General features: G+C 46.9%; 1 protein-coding gene across 5 annotated transcripts in view; it reads right to left on the minus strand.

Annotated features, from left to right (window-relative positions):
* Nucleotides 1-578: 578 nt before the first annotated feature.
* The window catches only part of Prox1 (prospero homeobox 1), a 50,974-nt gene continuing 28,888 nt past the window's right edge, over nucleotides 579-22,664 (minus strand). For 3 of the 5 annotated variants that reach the window (XM_060364910.1, XM_060364909.1, XM_060364911.1), the window contains exon 5: nucleotides 579-5,981. In XM_060364910.1, coding sequence (XP_060220893.1) covers nucleotides 5,793-5,981 — 189 coding nt within the window. In that variant the 3' untranslated portion in view covers nucleotides 579-5,792. The remainder of the gene's footprint in view (nucleotides 5,982-22,664) is intronic. The other 2 variants (XM_060364912.1, XM_060364913.1) reach the window with 2 other exon arrangements.

The following is a 22,664-nucleotide window of genomic DNA, read 5'->3' on the forward strand; positions in this document are numbered from 1 at the left end:
TAGCTGATATATCTACCCCAGGCTAGCTTGTCTGTCTACCCCAGGCTAGCTAATCTACCCCAGGCTAGCTGGTCTCTCTACCCCAGGCTAGCTGATATATCTACCCCAGGCTAGCTTGTCTGTCTACCCCAGGCTAGCTGGTCTATCTACCCTAGGCTAGCTAATCTACCCCAGGCTAGCTGGTCTCTCTACCCCAGGCTAAGTGGTCTTCATACTCTTGGACTAGCTGGTTTGCAAGCTTCCACTGTCTCCTGTCTTCATCCTTCCCCGTCTTACTGTGTGAATGCTGAGATTATAGACGTGTTTCTACATCTGGCTTACCCAGGAGGCATCTACATTTCTCTTCCCTCAAGCTGAAGGTCAACCAATCAGAGAGCTGCTACAAAGAAATCACGCCATTATAGCAAGCCTCCTGAAAGAAGGAAGATCTCCAGGCCTTGCCTGGAGAAATGTTGGGTTATATGAGTAAGGGCAACATTGGATGGAAAGCTACATACGTGATGTTAGCCATACCAGCCTGAAGCCTCACAGGTCCAAAATGAAATGTCACGCATTTTCAGAAAAAAGCACAAATGACATGAGCTTGTCATGTATATTTTATTTTGCACAAGCTTGCATATATACTGCACATACATTCAGTTCAGGAGAAGATGGAAGGCACACAAGGCAGTGAACTACTGCACCCGTTAGTGGGACAAAGCAAACGGTCAAAGTTCGGAGAGTATAGAAAAGCTTCAAACACACACCGGAAACCCTCCCCGCCCCAGGCAGCGTTGTCCTTTAGTTTTTCCTTGTTTTAAAATTTAGTAGCTGCCAGACTAAATTGTTTTACTTTTTCCTTTAAGATCAATTATCTACGGCACCTTTTTGTTTTCTTTTGAATATGGACAGGGAGTCTCACTGTTTTTATCCTATCAATTAATATTACAGTACATCCTTGGTAATACAAAATTGTACACCTTCATCAAATAAATTAGGATAAATTAAACCAATAAATTATGCAGTCTTCAGAACAATAGACAATAACAAAAATGCACAATTGAAATTGCTTCTAGCTAAAAAAAAATCAAAAATTGACTTTATCAGTTCAGTTATTTGTACTATATTCAAATCAAAGGGTCTTTATTACAAAAAAGAGCTTCATAATGCTATTTACAACATATTGCTAAATAATATAAAGGCAGTGTTTGTCACGGTTTATACTATGTACATATGAGAAATGGCTGGGACAATGTTGGGGGAAGCTGTGACCTTTGATTCTTCTAGAGAGCTGAGACCAACTCCACATACATCATTTTCCCTAAGTCTGAATTTGAAGTGGCAATACACAACTTTAAAATGCTTTCTTCCCTCCTATGCAGAAGAATTGGTTATTTTTTGTAATCCAGTGACTCCATTTTCACAAAGGCGGGCCAGTCATTTGCCTGCCTTTCACGTGTGTGCACCTTAGGGTGCCTGACTGGGGAGAGGGCTCAGTAGAGAAGACGCAAAGCGCACACGCTTCCACAGAGTCTTAGGAGAATCACTCAGAAGGATGCGGAGGTTAAACACCAGTTTGGAACCCGGCTCTGAGGACGAGCATTTCCGCTTCAGGGTTTTAGATGGTTGAAAACCAACGGATCTACCGAGGCAAGGCGGAGCTTCCTTGCATGTACCACTGCGAGCGACTGACGCATGCCAACCGTTATGTTTTCCAAGGGGAGCCTCTAAAGACGATGCTGTAATCCGCAGGCGCGGAGTTTACACCAGGAGGAAACGGTCGTGCTGCTCGCACTAATGAATACTCTATAATACACACAGCAGAGAGACCGTTCACGTCCTGACACACACTGCTGCTTTGGGGAGTATCTGTGAACCAGTCCTGCTTTGATTAGGTTGCTTTTGGGGAGCAGTCTATGCTTGACTCCCCCCACCCCAAACTCCTTAGCTAGGTAGGCGATATCAACCTGCATGTGCTTGGGGGTGTGGGTGATTACTTACTGTTTTCATGTACACAGAAAAGAAATATAGATTTACAGACACGCCCTCGCCCTGGACATCCGATAGAGAGACTGTCATCTTGTGCAAGTAGAGAGCAGGACTCTTGAGAATGCTTTCAACTTCCTGTACAGTCACTGTAGTGTCCCTAATAAAGTCAACAGCTGCTGTGAGACTGTAGCTACTTATTAAGATCTCATGTCTTAACGTAACAACAGCCATGAGGCTAAATATTTACATTTCCTTATAAAAGTTCCCCTTTGCTTTAGTGTTTTTGTTTTGATGGTTTAAAATTTTTTAAAAAATGATATTTACCCATATTCCTAGCACGGTAACAAGGATTCTTCAAACATGAAACACTTCAGTTAAGTAATACTCAGAGGCACAAAGCAAACTTCAGGAATATGGGGGTGAACATTTACTGAAATAATTACTAGATCCTAACATCGTCCACATATTTTTTTTTACCATTTAATGCAAAACATCTCCATTGAACAGCCAGAGACAGTAAGAAGTAAATGTTGTGTTGCTGCAAACAGAACATTCTTTTCACAAAACGTAACGAATGCCTAAAATAAATTCTTAAGTCTAGAAAAGGTAAGCGTTCCACTTCACACACATACATATGTATATTTTTACATGTGTGTGCCTGTGTGTTCGTATCCACGCCTCTGCACACACATTGCACGTGGTATGAAATATTGCTTCTATAGTGCTTCTCATTAGGCGAATTAAAACACAAGAGTTACACCACAGTTACAAAAAAATTGGCTTCTACAAGAATCTCCAAAACTCGAATGCTGCTCAAACAATTGAGGAAAAAAAATAATTTGCGGTGTATCAAACTGTTCTAAAAATTTCTCTTCTTCAAAAACATTATTCTCCTGCTTTGCTTTAAAAAGACGCAAAATATGCATAGCTATCAACATCATGTCAAACAGCCAGAAAAAAAAATTAGTGTTTATTGCAGCTGTAGTTGGAAATAAAAGTAAAAAGAGATGAAACAGAAAGCCACAGAAGGCACAAGAACAGTTGAACTTGTGGGGAAAGAACTGGTATTTTGAAGGATTTTTAAAAATCCTGCGCTGGTGCATTTTAGATCTAGGCACAGACTATCACCTTGAGTGTACACGCAAAAGTAATAAAGGGTTAGCAAGAAAGGAGTGGCAATGTGGAATTGCAACACAGAATTTAGAGCCGGTCCCCACGCTCCCCCTGTGAAAAGCGAACTTTCTCCTGTGCACAAAGCGCTTCTTTACTGGGTGAGAGCTGAACTAAGGTTTGAAAGATTGTAATTTTATTTTATTTACTTTCCTGGTTGTTTCTGTTCTGTCAAAAAACCAGCTGCTTGACGGGAGTGTGGAGAGACAGCGCTGCCGTTTCAGCGTTGTCCTGGGAGACACATGGGTCAGGTGGCTGTTCAGGGAGCAACACCTCAGTGCAAAGCCACGGAGCCCTGCTTCCAGCACAGAGCCCAGTCCGCCCTCGCCCTGACAGGGTGGCATCATCTCCAGCACTGCTGAACACTGACAGGAGATTCTAGTAGCTAAGGGCACTGACATTCAGTAGGAAACATAATTTTTTTTTTTTTTGCAAAATTTATCTATTGAAATTAGAAAGGCAGAGGGAAAACAATATTTTAAAAATCCAAATAAACCTAGGATCAATATTCATTTGCCCCAGACTGCGAAGATATCTAGCAATCTGTCTACCCAGGTATCCACACTGCAGCTTCGCCTCTGGCCTTGCCAAGGCCAACGCTGAGGAGTTCTGACTGGCATGTGACTCAGCACAGCTAGGACCCTGCTGGACCCTTGCAGGAACCACAATGCCCTGGGTCCGAAGCAAAGCAAAGACTTCCATACTGTACAATACTTTGGGCTCCTGACTCTGCTGTTTGATTCTGAGTATTTTATTTTGGTGCTATGATTGGTTACCTGGGTTTTTTGTTTTAAAGGTAGCCAGAAAAATAACAAATATATTCTAACAATTCTATATGCATGTATGTAATTATATGTGCATGGGTGCGTGAGCACCGGGAAATGCCATTGTAGGGAATGAACAGCAATGACCATGCTAGTCCACGCTCTGTCTGTGTCACCAGGGCCTTCTGGTCTCCCGGAAGATGCCGGGACCTCTCAGGGCTGCACTATTTAGCTTAAAGTCAGCAGGTTCTAAAGCTTTGTGCTGACAATAACTGTGTTCATACATCCCTGCCCATCAGCAGAATTTATAAATGATGTTGAATTGCAGTGATCCAGCTAGCTAGACAGTCACAAGGGCTGACCTGCATCCTCCAAAGTCAAATGCTGTTGTTGTTGTTGTTTTAATTTTTTAAAAAAACATTGAGGAAAAATTGCATTTCTGTTCTTTATGCTTTAAATGCCAGACCTGTTACTGTGTCACTTTTACAGTGTGTATATCAAATTATCTAAGGGGAAGTAGGGGCCTAGAGCACACTATTAGGGAGAATGATGCACCATAAAAATCCAGCTAAGAAAACAATTGAGAGTGATATTCAGCATTTTAAATGCAAGTATAGGACATGGTAGATCATCAAAAAACTGGGGATTGTGGGGAGAGCCTTTTGAGAATGGGTGAATAGCAGCTAGCTTTCTCAGTGTGCTGAAATTGTGTGTTCTGGGGTAGCCCCAAACTAACCTGTACAGTCTTCTCACACTTTGGTCAATATGAGCTTCTGAAGAGACACCAGCAGCCTCTTTAAGATTTTGTAGCCAAAGAGAAGAGAGGGACTGCCACCCTGGCATACCCAGAAGCAATGAGCCATTGCTGGGCGCTGTCCTCACAGGAAGTGAAGGTCGGGTCTGCTAGCAGCTGTCAGTGTGTCCTAAGAGTAGGCAAGGGTTTCATGGTCAGTGGATCTCTTAATTCCTAACTGTAGAAAGGTATCCAGAAATTAGTGTTTCAGGAGAAGAAAAAGGGTCAAACAGCAACAGCAATGCTAAGCATATAAAGAAAAGTGGAGCAAAGGCTACATTTGAAAAGTACATGCCTTTTAATATCTGAAGCAAAATAAATAGGAAATGACGACAAAGCACTGGGTTCTCTCTGGGGCAACACCTCTGAGCTCACGTCTCACCAAGGGCCTGTTCTAAGAGCGCAGAGACGGCAGGCTGACCTGCATGGACTCCCTGTCTCACCTCCAGAGAGTCGGTGTTGTACAGAAGTTAGTCTGGGGGTGTTTGCCATTTCTCTTATGAAAGGCTTGGTGGCAATCTTCCTAAAAATCTGTCCTCTGAGGACGCTTGTGCAGTGCAAGCTGGCCAGCTGCCGCCGGCACTGGTTTAAGAAAAAGTCACTTATCTCTCGGGCTCGAACCAAACACAGTATTCTAGTGTGTGAAGTGCTTTCCTTGGGCTTTTCGGAGCTTCTTACCCCTAGAAACCAGAGACACAGCACAGGGTATGCAAGTCACAGTCTGTGGGTGCCGCAGTCAAGGGTCCGCTCTGCTGACCGCCATTTACACCATTTACTTTCAAGTGAGCAGCGCATCCTTGGCTCATGTAGACTTTACACAGGCTGACATTCCCTCTTCCTGAAAACCAACCCCGCCTTAAGTCTCCAAATATTAAGGGCCTTGGGCAAAAGTAAACTAAAGGCAAAGAAGGAAAATACCCATCTCCTTGTAATGGGGGAAAATAAAGGGAACCCAGAGAGGATGAGCAGGAACCACCAGCCAACATCATGACATAACATGCCTCCCCCACACATGTAGAAGAACTCAAAATCTAGACACAGGGAAGGTGGACATCCAGGGAGACCTCCTCTACTCATACATTCAAAAGAGTTGCAGTCTACTCGTGAAGGAGGTCCTGTAGGCAGTTCGGGGATTTGAAAATCTCGGGGACTTCGCTATCCAGCTTGCAGATGACCTTGTAGATGGCCTTCTTCCACGAGGGATCCACGTCTTTGCCTGCAATGATGGCATTGAAAAACTCCCGTAATGTGATCTGCGCAACTTCCAGGAATCTCTCTGGAACCTGCTGATACGAGGAGACAATGGCATTAGGAAAGTTTTCAGTTTCCAGTCTGCAGTTCTTCAAAGGAACCCGAGCTAAGGCCCCGCGCTCAGAAGGGGGCTTTGCGCGGCACCTGCATTTTCTAAAAATGGCCGGCCTCTATTCTCTTCTGCAGAGCTGTCGATACAGCTGCACCGATTGAGGCAGCCACCCCGCGGGGCTCAGAAGAGACTTGCGCGGAGGAGACTGGGGACCCACCGACACCAGGGGTTCACTGCGAACACCACAGTAAAGGAGATCCACATCCTCAGGTGGGTAAGCAGACCCATTCTCGAAGGAACTTGCCAACTCCTTTTTCAGAATTTGATTCCTTTCTCTTTTTGACTTTCAGTATGGAAAAAAAAAAAACCCAATGTGTTCTCAGAGCAGAATAACACATGTTGGGCTTCTATATAAACGAAGTCCCTAACTTCAATGAAGAATTTCTAAGATCTGTTTCCTATATGTACTGGAGAACGGTTGTCTTAAATGCCCAGTTATTTAGTAAAACAATCAGTACTATAGAGGGATAAGACAACACAAAGTCCGGAGATATCAAACTTAAACTGAATCCTGAATCGCTACCTTTTGCTTGGGCATTAGAACTGCTCCTTAGACAGTAGTTTGTGTAGCTGATCATTGTTGTAAAAACTAACACAGAGTATTTGCTGTCTCGGGCACCATGTTACATTATACCCCGAATGCCTTTCCACCCTTGCGACCTCTGTGTACGGTGTTATTATCTCAATTATGCATCGAGAAAGCAGAGGCACGGAGGGAGCAAAAGAAGTCACTCAAGGTCATTCTACTCCAAGATTATCATTCCCCAAGTGATCTTTTCAGAATTTCTATGGTCAAGCCCTCCTTGCTTCCACAGCAGTTAGTGTATGTGAGCTGTCTGTCTGTCTGCATTCTCTTACTTGTTGGCTGAACAGTGTGAGAAGAATACTTAGTATTCCTTAGAAGTAACTCACGGTCAAGTATGGCCTATCTGTGTCCACATCAGCACGATGGATTCAAAAACTAATTATACAAAGTCATGATTTTCCCAGAATGCACTAGTGAGATCTTCTTTTTCCGTTAAACTCAGATGTCTGAGGACATAAGCACACGGTAGTGTATGTGAAGACACACATCTTCACAGATGTAGCGTGAAGACCTTCTTTACTGCAGTTCAGAAGTGTCGACTACTGGAACACCAGGGAGATTATTGTCCTGTGAGTTCAACACCTTCCTCTCTGCCTTTTCCCAGCAGGTGCACAGGCACAGACATGTGTGCTTGCATGTGTATGCACACACACGGGTGGTAGGTGACACAGAGAGCTAAAACAGTGTCCAATAGCAAGCCAATCGTTCCTTTGGAAAATATTGTAACTTCCCAGAACAAAAAAGTGAAAGGCCCCGAAATGAACTCTAGAAAAGGGAAGGAGCCTGGCATAATAGCCCACATCTTTAATCGCAGCATCTTGGATCTCTGTGAGCTCCAGGCCAGCCGGGGCTACGCGGAGACTGTGTCTCTGAAACAAAGGAGGGTACTGAGTAATTGGTTCCCAAAGCATTTACGTTGGCCTGTGAGGACAGAGATGACTGGAAGAACACCAAGGACCCTCCTCTTCCTGGCTGGGCAGCCACCAGCCTGCCGAGAGCGCACACAGTCCCCCGGAAGCACCTGCGTGCATGTGGATTTCCTGGACAGAGCATCGTGTTCCCACCCAATGACAAGTCATGGCACGAGGGCCTTACTGAGAGAGGACACGTGGCTGGGGCATGGGTCTGCAGCCAGAAGCTACACCAGCAAAGATGAGTGTGCAAGCAGTATGCTCTCACAACAGGCTGCTGGCTGCTGGCAACAGAACCTCCATGAAACCCTGTGCTCCTTGAACAAGCCCAAAGCTGCAGGAAACAGTGACCTCTGAGAGATGGGGGGGGATGAACTCTAGAAAAAGTGAGCAAGCCAGAACCAGAAGCCCCACCCACTCCAAGAACATCCCCAACACACACACACACACACACACACACACACACACACACACACACACATCCAGGGGCAGGGAGAAGGCCTTGTGGAAACTGTCAAGAGCAGAACTGTCTAGATAACCCTATACCGGCACAGGCCATGAAGGGAGAAGGGGAGTTTAGGACTTGACTGAGGACAGAGGGACATCAGGGATTGGGCCAAGTCTCTGCCCACTTTCTCAGAGGCCGTAGCCTTAGCTTAGGGGGGGCTTGTCCCATTTTGAACATTCATTTCTTGGGGTCTTTGTTGCCAGCTGCCCTGTGACAGCTTTTGCACTGTGTCTGGCTTTTCACCTCCTCGCAACTGGTTTCAGTGTCTGCACCCTAAGATGTCTCCGGCTGGGGAGCCTAGGTCTTCATTCTGTGTCACCTTCGTGTTCTGTGGGGCCTTTTATAACCGTCCCACAAACACTGTTGTCCTTAATGAGGAGCCCTTTCCTGTCTGCTGCACCCCACAGTGCTTTGTAGTCTACTGATGTTCTCCCTCGGGGCTTTGAGGGGAGGGAGCATAGGGTGGGTGCAGCTCAGTGGTACAGTTATTTCCCTGGCCTGATGCGGCTCTGGCTTTGACGCTCAGTCCCACTACCAAAAACAAAAAGAAGGAAACAGATTTGCTGAAAGATATATTTTTGAGCAGCATGGATCTCAGAAATCACCATTTTATAGTTTAAAAAAAATTCAATTTAAAAAAAAAAACCTACGAGATCCCCTGAGATGGTGAAATTGTGAGATAAAGATGAACACGAACTAAGATGCCTTTCTGCTAACATGGGCTGGATTTGTTCCCACTACTTATTTACTTTTATTTATTACTTATTTTGGGGTTTTTTCTTCTCTTTTTGCCTTTTTTCTTCCTTTCTTCCTCTTTCTTTCTTTCTATTTGAGGTAGGGTCTCTTTTGCTTTTTTCCTTTCTTTTTTTCTTTTTTAGGCAAGGTCTCATGAAGATGACCTTGAATTAGTAATCCACCTGCCTCTACCTTCCTGGGTGCTGTATTGACAGACCTATACCCCAAGCCAGGCCTCAATGCTTTTTGTTTGTTTGTTTTTCAAAAGAGGGTTTCTTTGTGTAGCTCTGGCTGTCCTAGACTCATTTTGTAGATCAGGCTGGCCCCGAACTCACAGAGATCAGCCTGCCTCTGCCTCCCTGAGTGCTGGGGTTACAGGCATATGCCACCTCCCCAGGCTGCTTCAATAAAGGCAGCTTGTCTCCCATAAGGCAATGACTTCCTGTCAAGCTATGTATCTATAACTGAGGAAAACCATCTCCAAGGAGCCAGGAACTTTAATGTAAATAGAAACAGAAATGGGTGAAGAGAGTTACTGGCTGCTGTTCTGGCTATTGGGACTGGTGTCCTCTTTGTGCACAGTGAAGCAGCTTGCTAATGTACTGCCTGCTCTGGGCAGTGGGCACACAGAAGGCTGTGTGGGGCGAAGGCTTCTTGGGGACCCGCTGACACCGGCGCAGCTCATCTGTTGTTGGCTCCAGAAGGAGTGTGGGGTAGCAGCTGCTATTCTGAGAGAGTCGAGGGGTTCCACCCACAGGTGGAGATCTCACCCACGAAAACAGGAGCCTCGGCCCTCTGCTCAGAACCTTTCTCCACCTTCACTTACCAGCGTAGAACAACATCTCCCTGACATTCGGGGGGCCTCGGGGTTCAGGTTTAGGAAGGTGATGTCACCCATGTTTGTGCACCTCCTCACACCTAATGGCTTTCCAATCACTAATAAACATCTGCAGAAAAGCCCCTAGTGACAAGTAATCCCTTATCTCGGTTTCTTTTAATAGAACCCAACAATCTCCACAATGAACCCTCGAGTCTCCTCAGCATCAGGTGCGACAGTCAATCAAGCCACTGGAATGCAAGACAATGCAGGCCGCTGGGGGCGGGGGCGGGGGAGGCCAGGCCTTTGGACATGCCACAGGGGAAAAACAAAAGGCTTCCAAAGTCTTTGGCAGAACTGGGAGTCTATTGTGGGAGCTGTTTGGCCGGGAGTTCTTCAGGAGGGAGAGTGGAAACTTTGCTCTGATAAAAAGGCATCCCGGCTGAGGAGCCTCACCCCAAATGGTCTCGCCTTGACATTTAAAAAAAAAAAAAAAAGACTGGTGATGAGGTATTTGAATACACTGGTCACTCTGGGGGGAGATGGCCACAAGCATCTATCCATTCCATCACAATTACTTGCTCTTGCTTATTGATCAGCATGAGCCAGTTGCTGGTGGACTTCGGGAGAATGGAAGAAAAGGGTTCACATCTGCTGAGTCCACAGCTGGGCACCACACACAAGCAGGAGGGTGGGTGGGTGAATGGATGTTTTGCTGCTGCTGTTCTCTCTCTCTCTCCCTCTCTCTCAGAGGATTGAGTGGCAAAGACATCCCCCTCCTGTCTTCCTCCTCCTCTTCTCAGTTGCTTTACCTTCAAGGATGATTTGTTTTATTAAACTGGCTGTCCCTAGCCTCTGCAGTCCATAATGAAAGCCTGACATAGCAGGCTGCCTGCCTTCTGTGTCCTGCAGACACTCATCATAAGTGTCAGGACATACCAAGGTTAGCGGTCACTGGAAGTGTGCTCGCTGGCCCAAACCTTGCCAAACGCTCTTGGCAGCTGAATGAATGTCACAGAGAATAGAGGGGGATTACAAAGGTTAAAAAGAAGACAGTCTCTCCTATTTTCTGGAGACAGAGAAGCTGATATTTCACACCTCTGAAGCATCCATCAGCTCATTCATTGGGCTCTTGCGGGGGACCATAACCCTGCCCTTTGCTCAGGTCCCTGTGGACGCTCCTCTACTCTTGATCCCCTTCAAAAACGGGACCATTGGCTTCAGCTCACCAACAGAATCATCTTTACTGAAATGGATAGAAAACAAGCCAGGCCTCCCTCCCTAGCTCATCCTCAAGAACCAACAGCCAATGGCCGGCTCAGCCTATCAACAGATTCCAACCTTAGTAAGAAGATCTTTTTGACACTTTATCTTTCAAGCTAATTTTCCCCCTCAAATTTCAACATAAAAATGGAAGTCATCTGTAAGAATGGACAGGGGTGGCTGAGGGGTGAGGAAGGGCTGCCTTGCCTTGTATTTTGGTGAATTAGTTTGTGTGTGGCTTTTCTTTCTTCTTCCTTCTCTACTTTTTTTTTAATACTATAAAAGGGCAATAAAATGCTGACTGCAAGAAGACAATGTCAAGGAGACAAGGGTGCTGGTATTTTGGATACTCTTCGCTGCTTGCCTTGGAGAGAGAGTTATTCTTGTCACAGCCTTTTGTCTGCATCTGCTGACGGCCTGCCCGTAGCCAGCAGCATACTTTAACTGTTCTGTCACCTCCTAACATCACATGCATCAGCTGTTGGGCTTTTGTTACGGGTATTGTAGAACTAATCCGCTGTGGCTGTTCTACTGTGCAGTAAATACAACAGAAACCGGCTTCTCAGACCGTTCTGCATGAATATTTCACACAGCTTTTTACAACTCTGGGACTCACCAAATCAAATAAATAAATAACCCCCCACCCCCAGCACCCCCAGACCCTCCCCATTCATGGAAACAAAACCTCTCAAAGTAGCCGCAGATGCCTCCCAGTCACCCACACTGAAGGCAGGGGCTGGCGCTGGCAAACCATTGTATCAATGAAGTTGAAAGAAAACTGGTCTCAACTTCAGCACCGCTGAATCCCGGGAATCTGTATTTACAGGAGAGTTAAACACATCTGAGGCTTGGGGCTGGGTAAGCAGCTCTGCAGAGCCCCTTGGGGGATGGGGACTTAATACATACACACACATGTAAGCACATGTTTTATATATATATATATATATATATATATATATATATATGGCTTTGTTAAAGTACTTTTACTGTTTTCTCATGCAGTTTCTTCTCTTGCACTTATCTGGAGGTGGTTAGGGTAGCATGCATGCAATCACAATTAATCCTAAGGGCCCTTTCCAAAAAGTGTAACCTACACAGAGGTGCGGTGAGAAATCAGACTCAAAAACTTTATCCAGAACTGAACATATATCTCGAACCCTCTGCAAGTCCGATCACCATCCCAAGCAGAGACGCCAAGGCATTTTCCAGATGACTTCTGAATGAATGTCTTTGGAAGAGTGCAGGAGAGAAAGGACACATCTCCCTCATGTGTGCGTGTCTGGTGCATGAAGGTCCCGGAGAAAGAGAGAAGCACTGAAGTTCTTTCCGAGCCATTCGCCCTGGTGGGCACACGAGTCCTCTAAACAAACTCGCCCATCCCTGCTGTTTGTTAAGTAAATATTGATCAAGGAGAAACCTGCTTCCTGACAGCAGTGCCGTGAGCTGGGGACTTGTCCTGCAACCCTGAGTGGCCCTGGATGGATGAAGGAGGATGGTGTAGTTGCTCTTCCCAGAGATAATCAGCCAGAGCAGATACACTATCTCGGCTCCTCGCCTCTGTGCTGCTCACCCTAACTTCTGCCAGAAGCAGAAAAGAGAAACCACAGGGCTATGAAACACAGTCCCAAGAGGCCAGCCACGCATGCCCTTGTGCTGCGGGGACAGCCCAGACTGCTGGCCTTCAGGAGCCTGCGAGGTACAAGGTGCTAAGGGTGCATCAAAAGACTCTCTCCCGGCACCTCCTTCAGGTAATGGGCGTGGGAAGGCATGCCCAAGCAAGATGGTGGACGGAAAGTTCCAAACAGAGTCATGACTCTTGTGAACCGTCTCACTGTGGCTAATACGCACGAGCAAAGCCTGGTTCCGAGCCATGCTCTCAGGTCTGCTTGGGTGATGTTATTGGCAGGGCCAAACGCACAGATGCTCTGTGTTTTGCTTTGCTCGTTTCATCCTTGGGACCTAGACTCTCACCCTCCCTGGTGACACTGGCTGAGGCAAAGCACGTTCTTCCTCAGGAAGGGCCAGTTTTGAGTCATCTTTACAGTGTGAATATATATAACCCTGAGCACCATGGTCTAAGGGTCAGGCAACCTGTTCAGAGTCCTTGCCAAAGGGCCAAAGAGCATGAGAATTGGTGAGGATGCTCTGAAGCTCCACCTGTGGCAAGAAGGAAGGTGGCCTCCAGAGTTAGCACAAAGAAGGGAGGTCTTCACAGCAACGAATATTAGGCTGAAAACCTCCCACGCTCTTACGCTGCAGGGACATTCAACTTTCAATCCACCTTGGAGGATTCAATTAGCTTAATACTCATGTAATGTGGGGCCCCAAGAGGGAACCCATTTCCTAACTATGCATTTAGCCCCTTAAACATCTGAAGACTAAATACTCTTAGGAAACGTTTTCAAAACACACACAGGAAAAACCAACCAAACAAAAAACTGTGTTTCCTTGGTTTAAGCAAAAGAACACAGGTACCTTGTGTTTTCCCAACCCCCTTTTATTTTAAAACAAAGCTACAAAAGAACAATGTTCTGTTGAGCAAAATTCAGTAGCATTCTGTAAACATTAATTTAAGAAAATCAATAGACCCGGTGAGCTAAAGCCATATTACAAGATAAACTGGCCAGAGTGGCACTTTGTCAAACAGATTTTCCTTTTCCTCGGCTGGATGAAGACAGTTTCAAAATGGGGCAAACGTGTTGCAACCAAGGTTTGAAAAGTATGTGGCCTTCAAACAGTCTGTCTGTTCCTACAAAGCTGGGTAAACACACTTTCAAAACGATAAGATTGGTTCAGAATGGATTTGGTGATCAAATTTTACAGAGTAGATTTTCTCAGGTGAGGAACTGTTAAAAGAAGGGGGTTTTGTGTGTGTGTGTGTGTGTGTGTGTGAGAGAGAGAGAGAGAGAGAGAGAGAGAAAGAGAGAGAGAGAGAGAGAGAGAGAAGGAGACAGGGGGAGGTGGGGGAGGGAAGGGGGCAGAGGGTGCTTTGGGAAGAGTTTCAGTTGATGTTTGACTTTTAAAAAGGAAAGGAAGAAAGAAATCTTTATTCATGCTGACCCCATGGGCTATAGGCCTTCTTGCCAAAATCCCAAAGCCAGACTCTCCAGTGAGTTGGGGATCAGAGGGTTCAGCTGGTGGAAGCTGCTCCCAGCCTGCACGCATCAGGCAATGTCATGTTAATGTGGGAAGGCTGTGGGGGTTGAGGGACCGGCCCTGGTCCCAGGAAGAGACCCTAGTAAAGATCTTCCCCAGAGCCTCGCAGCCGGCCAGAGGGTGATTAGCAAAGCTGGCTGGAGGAAAGCAGTCCCTTTGTGTGCTCCACTGCAATGGTCGGTACTGGGCCCATGGCAGCTTACTCCCAGGCAAGACCTGAGGCCGCCCCAGCAGCATCTCTGCGTCAATGCCACAGCCCTCAGAGTCCACCAAGGAGGCCGCTCTGGAAAGGAGCAGTCACAGGGAGACAGCCAAGGAAGAAGCAAGGACGTACCTTGCATGAGCAGTAAAACCCTGTGGACAAGAACCACAGGAACTGGACCTTGCTGTGGGGGGCGGGCTGGACACCCCTTCGGCACTCCTGCCCACAACAGCATCGACTACAAGCGAAGAAAGACCTGGGCATTTTCTCTGTTTCCATATCTGAATGGCAGTCTCTGTCTTCTACAAACCAGGTATTTAGAAAATTCAGAACTCCACTATACAGTTTTGACACCTTTAAGCTGACACCACACACATCCAGAAACAGGATCCTAGAGGGCAGCATCTTTAGCAACCATGACTCCCAGGTAGTAGAAAAATGTCTTACCATCTTTTTTCCCTGTTAAGAATTTGCGCATACATTTAAACTACGCACACACGGGAGTGGACAGAGAGTAAAATAAACAAATTCATCTTTTCCATACTCTCGGATAAGTTGGTACTAGCAACCTGATAGCGGGACAAAGACGTCCGTAAAGATTTTTCACGTTAATTTTGTAGGGCTGAAATTCAGTCCTAGGGTATAGTAGAAATAGCCACTGTATTTGCTCCTGAATGGAAGTCTTGAAGTGACACATTAGGAAACCATAATTGTTGGGATTTGCTGGGAGGTGGGGGAGGGTTGTAAATTTTCCTTCCTTCTCAAATTCTTCTCATGTCTCAAAAAAATGAATCTGAATTAAAACAGATAAAAAATAAGACAAACAGCAAGTAAAGGCATCAGAAACTAAAATCAAGGATCTCCTTCCAACTCCCAGAGATGTGTCACAGAATTTTGAAATCTTAGAAGTCCCTGAAAACGCTCTGCTCGGACTGCCCATCTATGAGGCTGTGGTGGCAAAGGCTAGACCAAGGTGACTCCATCAAGCAGGCGTGCAGTTCTGTGGCTTCAGAAGCTGGAAGGATCTCAGCTAGTTCATATTTTCAAGGAGAGTGAGCCCCAGCAGAGGCTGGCATCCTTGATAAACGCTGGCTCTCAGATACACAATCTTCCTTCCTACAACTGCTGAAGAACACAAAAGCCATTCTTAGCACAGGGGCTGTCAAAAAGAGACTACGAGTCGGACCTGGCGTGCAGGTCATAGTTAGATAACCCCCCTGTTCTTAGCCAGACTTGAGGTCTACCAGATTTTCCAGATGCCAAATGTTCTTTTGTTGCATACTAATTCTGTGGGCATACCAGTTGTTCTTGCTGGGAGCTAGGATTGTCCCTCTGGGGCTCACCCTCAGATGTGTGTGCCCCTGGTATTGGGACAAGCTAGGAGTTCTTGAGGTTAGTTTCCATTACGACAATTAACAGCTGAGGTGGTTAAAGCAAAGAGAGCCAAGCTTGGTGTCATTCCTGGATAGATTATCCAAAATCAACATGGCCTACATGCTCCAATGTTGTGTGGCGGGAGGCGGGGGCAGAGCTAAGCCACAGTGACTTCTGTCCTGCTGGACAATGCTCCATGTGACTGTTCTCAGTAGCAGCGTTCCCTTCACAAGTGAGCTCTGCTTAGGCCAATGTTAAACCTGGTGGGCATGCCCTGTGTTCCGGTGGATGGAACAATGTGAGCAGAGTTGAAGATGCTGGCAGGAGACGGGGTTCAGCAGGGCAATGAGGAAAGATTTGCTCATGGGAAATAAGAAAGCCCATTGCCAAGGTGTGAATCAGCAGAGGCTCAGAGACCACTTTTGATGGGGGTTGCTGACAATGGCTGAAGATTCCCCAGACAATCTCTGCTTTTTTTTTTTTGTGGGGAAGGACAGATTATCAACCTTCATCCTACCACTTGATTTTGACTACAAAATTGTTGTTCTGCCAGAAGTTTTGTTTGTTTGTTTGTTTTTTGTTGTGGTGGGGTGTATATCTGGGGAATTCCATTGGTGCCTACTTCATAACTACCCTCCGGAAAACAGAAGGTGAGCTTGTGGAATTGGCCTTCTACAGAGGCAGCCAAGCTCAGATCAAAGCTGTCTGAAAAAAAAAAGTATCTTCTCCAAATACATACACAGTTTTTTCCCCTTAACATTATTATTGAGCAGCGCCGTTTATTAACTGCGGCCTCGAGGCTGCAATGGGAATTCTCCTTCACGCAGAAGACTCCAAGTATACAAAGAAGGAGGTGTGCACAAGTCATACACAAACACTGTGTCATTTCATGTCTGTGGAAGAGCTGATCCCTGCAGACGGCCAACCCTGTGTAGACAGAGGGGCCACCGGGCTTCAGGAGCTGCAGAGGAGGGTCTGATGACTGAAATCTCTCCACAATAAATGGCTTGGAGAAGCAGGGACATGTTTCTAGGGTAGGCCAGGGAACACGTGAAGGCTGGGCAGACTACTGCCGACACCTGAGGGGACCTGAGGTAATGCCGGGTGCCTCCTGCGAAGCGAGTCCAGATCCACTCATGGATATTCAGGCCACTGAAGTGACAGGTCTTTGGAAATGTGGAGCATATAATCCCATGAGACATTGTTGCCTGCGCACAACTCCAGAGATAATCCCACCAGCAGTCTCAATAATTCGTGGTCTTTCAAGAAAAAGCCCGAGATACTCTTGGAGAAATTACTCATCGGGCCTTGCAGTATGGGCAGAACATCTCAAACCGTGCTAAGGCCTCCTTGAAGGAGGGGGAGTGTAGAATGGTGTGTTTGGATGATGATGACTGCTTGGTCCAGGGGTTGAGGTCTATAGCTTTTCCTAGTCTACACAGATTCAAACTACACGCTACACTGATACCTCACTGTATGGACAGCCAAGTCAACCAAGTGAGCAGCAAGGGTGCTGTCTGTGCCAATTCAGTCAATCAATTGTTTATCAATTTGAAAAATTAGTCTCTATCATCCCAATAAGGGAATTTGCTCATCTCCAAGGGTGCTGCTGAGATTTGGATTTGCGAAGGCGGCCTTGGGAGGAAAGGCAAATGAGCACCCTGGAAACACTCGTGGAGATAATTAAGCTGTGCGGAGTCATGTGGGTAGAAGTGGCCCCACGTGGATGCCATCTGGATTCCCAGGGCCTCAGCACTCATAGCTCACAGCTCTGCAGCGTGATGAGGGCTCTGGGAGCTTCGTGAGAGAACCAGGATGTCCTCTCCTCTCATGGCATTGCAGTGTCAGAACAAAGCTGAGCCGGTCTTTTTCCTACACTCCCACCCCCACCCCACACAGCTTTCCTGCCCTTCTGGGACAGAGCAGCCCACGGAGTCCACAGGCCATCCAGGATGGCAGTGCCCTCACGGCCATGTCTGGAGCAGGACAGGAAGAAACACTACGTCTTCTGGAAACTAGTTCCACATTGTCCCAGCTCTGGTGGGAGTTCTTTGTTGGCTGTTCAGGGTCAGAAGGAAGTGATGCAATAGTCGGGCTACTGATGATGTAGCGACGAGGAGCTTCCATGTGTGGGTGTGCGTGCCTGCATGCAGGTGTAGAAGCCAGGGGCCAATGTCTGGGTATCTTCTTCAGTTGCTCTACACCATGTTTTAGAAGGGGTTGACAGCTTCGTATTTTTTGACAGCTTTGAATTATTCCCTTCTCATCCCTCCCACTGGCATTTTGTTTTGTTTTGTTTTGAAACTGGATTTTTAGCTGAACCCGAAACGTCTCTGCCTCTGCCTCCCCAGGTCTAGAGTAGCTCAGTAAGCCTCGGTCTCATCTGTGCCTTCCCAGTTGTTCACTGTGTCACTTTTGCTTCTCCCTACATCACCTGGCTTCACAAACCAATAAAAGAAGGGGCCTCCCGAGGATTCACTTTGTGCTAATATCCCTGTGAGGGTGTCCTGATGTCCAACAACTCTGTGTAGGCACAATTTCATCTCCATTTACATGAGCACAGAGAGGGCAAAACACTGGACAGCATTTCTAAGCCAACAGCACAGCGGCCTGGATCCCGGCCTGACAGGCTTCAGAATGTACTTGAAGTTCTTCTCTAATGCTGGTCAGGGCCACCATGGTGGCTAGCCTCCCAGAGTGTTTTCCTAAGGTTGCAAGGTGATACCTGCTTATAAAATAATGGCCGCTTAGAAATAAGCATGTTGCATATGACCGAATACAGAAAAGCCAGCATTTTCCCACCACCTTTGTCATTGTTTTAGATCCACATCTCAGACTAAGGCTTTCCCCATAAAGTCGAATGCCACAGTGCTTCATCTACAGACATTCTGAGGACATGGGCAGCAGGGTGTACCTGTCCACTCTTCCTACGGTTGGTGTGTCCTGTGCACAAAACTCCATGGACCGGAACTTGCCAGGCATTGTAGAGCCGAGTCCCACAGTCAGTGTGGTCATTTTAACCAATCAGTCCCTGAGGGGTTGGGGATGTTGCTCAGTAGCAGAGTGGATGACTACAAAGTAGAAGGCCCTGGGTTTGGTCCCTAACGTGAGAAAAGAAGTAAAAAGAGGTACTGAGATGTCCAACTTCTGAGGACGCATTTGTAGAACAGTCCACAGAGTGCCACTGGGTATGCGCAGGGGACAGTCCTCAGCCGTAGTCTGGTCACTCACACCTGGAATTCTGCCCTGTGGTTTGGCCCCCGAAGCCATCCCTGGGAGGAACACCACCAGGCATAAACACATTTCGCAGGACAGCTAAAACGACAGGGCAGCCACTGACTGCACGTGATTAGGCTTTTTAAAGGGATTACTGCTCGTTAATCTGCAGAGGTGAAGACTAAGAGGGAGCAGTGCTCAAAGTCTGTGAAATCAGAAGGGAAATAGAGATGACGGCTGTGACCCTGTCCGCGTATCCCAAAGATCTATCTCTCTGCAGCTTCAAGGGAGTCATGCTCAGAGCTATCAAAACAGCAGACTATTTTCACAGCAGGTAATAAATTTAGAGAATTATTATTTTGAGAAGTGGTATAGCCTGAGAACGAGGTTAAGTTTTTTAAAAGGTTTTAACAAGCCCTCGTGTGAAACCAAAATGATCCAATCCTGGGAGGTATATTTGAAAAGGAGTCAATCAATGACGGATACCAGCCTCTCCTGGCAAGCTCCCTGGGCTGACGTGGGGCTGGGTGGTCCAAGATCCCTCCAAGCCCCTCCCTCTGCACCTTGTCAGCTGGATTGTTCATGAATATTCTGAACAGGACTCATGCATATTCTTGTGCCCAATTTTGGAATGTGTTGGGATGTCTCAGGAAACCAGCACAATACAATTCATTCTCTGGAGGAGCTTCTCCTTAATCCTTACCAAGGTCTTTGTCTTAAGACTCTGAATTAGAATTCAGGGTAACGGTTCGACCATGAGCACCATAAAAATACAAACCAACTCTTTAAACTACACCTTAAACTAAAATTGTATGATATTGTTGCTTGCCTAGAGACACTGACAACACGCCGAACGATTGAGGGACTGAAAAATGGTTAAATCTCTATGGGGAGGCTGCTTGTCACACAAGAACACAGATCAATTAATTCAAATTTAAGGGGAAATTAAACATACCAATTATGTTTTCGTCATCACAGCCCAAGATATTAGGCTCTGAATGGACTTTGGTTAGGGGAGGAGGCGCCACACACCTTCACAGACTGCGCCTGCTAAGCGAGTGGGGGCTAACTCTTTCAAGGGAAGAGAGAGGTTCAGCTTCTTTCCAAAACAGCCAAGCGTTATCACTTCAAGCATCTAAAAACAGGCAATTGTTGGGGGGCAGGGAGCAGTGGGTTCTGATGAGAGATGGGGGTGAAGAGTCTAAGCCCCTGAAGAGAAAGGGAACCCGGAACAATACAGCCAGCTTCCAGAGAACTGGTAAAAATCGGCAAAAAGCAGGCTAGGCTGCAGGGAACAAGAGAAGGCTTGCAGAACTGAGAGAGGCTTCCAAGGTTTAGGACACTTCTAACAAACCCTAATCTTAACCTTGCCTGCCATCACAGACTGGGGGAGGGGGCTTCCTATCTCTTCAAATTGCAAGTTTGAAAACCCTTAGTTCTGGCGGTGGGGAGCCATTCAAAGTCACTAGTCACATGGGGAGCGAAAAATCAGCAAAGATAGTGAGGACTGGGGGTGGATTCAGGGCCACAGAGCCACCTTGCTTCTTTCTGTGGACTTTGGACTGATCTGGGCAAGAAAAGTGGGCCATCTGGAGTTCAGAAGTCGAGGAAAACGGGGAAGAACTGGGAAGATGAACACACGTTCATCAGCCACACAAAAGAATGGAGCAGAAAGAAGCCTGGATTTGGGCACTCGCGTCTGGCAAGGAGGCCGGCAGCAGGGCTAATGAAGCATTTGCTGTGCGGGACGTGTGCCAGCGCAACAAAGATGCGCTGGGGCTCTGCAGATGTGCCAGGGCCCCCAGAGCAAAATAATGACATAATCACCATCAGTGTCACAGACCAGACTGTACACAAGGTGACAGGGGAGGACTCTCCATGGCTGCAGCGACGGTGGCCTGGAGGGCTGGGACACAGGGCTTCAGGTCCCAGGCTCAAGTTCCCAGGTGGGGTGGGTGTCCCTCTTTGCCTGGGTTCTCACCCAATCCCAGCTACTGCTGATGAGGCAAAGGAAATCTGAACCACTTCACCGAGGCCTGCAGTAAATGGTGGAGGCTGAATATAGACAGGCCAGCAGAGATGGGGTATCAGAGAGTTGAGGGAGGGAATCTCTAATGTCTGCAGCTTCTGTCCTGTGTGACTCTGCTCACAACCTAAGGCCTAAGGAAAATTAAAAAAAAAAAATGCAAGAAATATTTTGGAGAACCTGTGAGGAGGCAGAACACGAACCATCACCACCACCACCAACAAAGGGGTTAGCCTCAGTCGGCGGGTAAAGCAAGGACCAAGCATGGGGTGGAAAGCAGGCAGGCTCTGTTCATGTTTTAAACAAGCTCTCCCAGCAGGCCCTGTCACCTGCCCTGGTGGCTCTTGCTCTCAGTAAGGTGGGTGTGTTAGTACAGCTGTCTGGCTTTTAAGTGACTTTTGTCAGTTTGAAAGTGAAAGTCTGTTGGAGAGGTTGAAAGAACAATGGCTCCGAGCCGGAAGAAGAGCTCCGAGCACAAAGGACTCTCTACACCAGTGTCCCTCTTCCTAGCTCCTCATGAAATATTCATAAGGAGAACTTTAATTCTTTATGACCCCTTTCTGGTTTGACTGTATTACTGAGTGTGTCAACGCCCACACTCAGGTCCTCCTCAAACACCGAAAGGTCTGTTGTGAGTATTTCCAAAGAACCACCGGGACGTCGACGGTGGCCATCCTGCAGGCCTGTCCATCCACACAGAATCACTGTCAGGGACATGGGTTTCTTTTCAATATGGCTCCCATCAGCCTTGAAGCTGCCACTTGAAGCGCTCTGCAGTGTCGTGAATCTAACTAAACCTTCCTAATTTGCTAGTTCAACTCTTCGGAAGAGCGGTTATGTTTGTTTTTCTTGGCTTCACCCTAGTTAACAGGAAAAAAGCAGCCTAATGATCAGCCACGGAGCCCTTCTTTCTTCCCAAGAGCTGCCTCCACCTTCCATCTTTACTTTGTATTTCAGCCAAAAGTGGGAGGGGGCCGGGGAACAGATTGTATTTGTTTTATGTCATGTTACCAAACAGCCCTGGAGATTGGCTTAAGGCAATCTTGGAGGGTGAAACGGCATTTTAAAACTAGAATATTCTATTTTCAAGAGTTAATCTTGGATGCTTCACCCAAAAAGGCTGTTTGCGGAAACACTGTTGCCAATTCATATGGATAGATGGAAGAGAAAGGAGCAGGTGATAGCGGATACCCTGCCCTGTGACTGACAAGGAAGAAAGTTGTTAACGCCAAATACTGCCCTGTGGGGGACAATGAGAAAATTGGATTTTAAGTTGTCATCCAGGTGAAATAGGAGGGGCAAGTCCCAGCAAGCTCTGGGTCTGCTGTGTGACTGTTGAATCCAGGCCACATGCTCAGGCTGCCTTTCAATGTGCCGTCAGAACTTCTCCAGACATTCGGGATGGATGGAACACAATAGCCACATCTCACCAAAAGCTCCCACCACCACCAGCGGCTCTCAGGAGGGAACTCACGCTCTCAGTCCTATTGATAACCCTTTGTGGGATGAAGAAAGAGGCGAGGCCAGGAGAACTGCAAGTCAGACAATAGCCAGCCCTCTGCACTGTCCTCACACTTCGCTCATCTTCCAAGGACAATTAATTATGAAGGCCTTAGGGGTAGGCCAGAGCGAGAGAAAGCCCACCACTGCCCCAGCACCCCAGCAGCCACCTCTGTGCTTGCTAAATGCTTTGCCTGTTGGGGTACTGCCGCCAGGGAGCCAACAGATCATGGGAGGGGTGAGCAGGAGAAAAGCAAAGATTTTTTTGTGTGTGCGTCCGCCCTTGTATAATTCTATTCTCACTGTGAACTC

Source organism: Meriones unguiculatus, chromosome 11 (genome assembly GCF_030254825.1).
Source record: "Meriones unguiculatus strain TT.TT164.6M chromosome 11, Bangor_MerUng_6.1, whole genome shotgun sequence".
NCBI lineage: Eukaryota > Metazoa > Chordata > Mammalia > Rodentia > Muridae > Meriones > Meriones unguiculatus.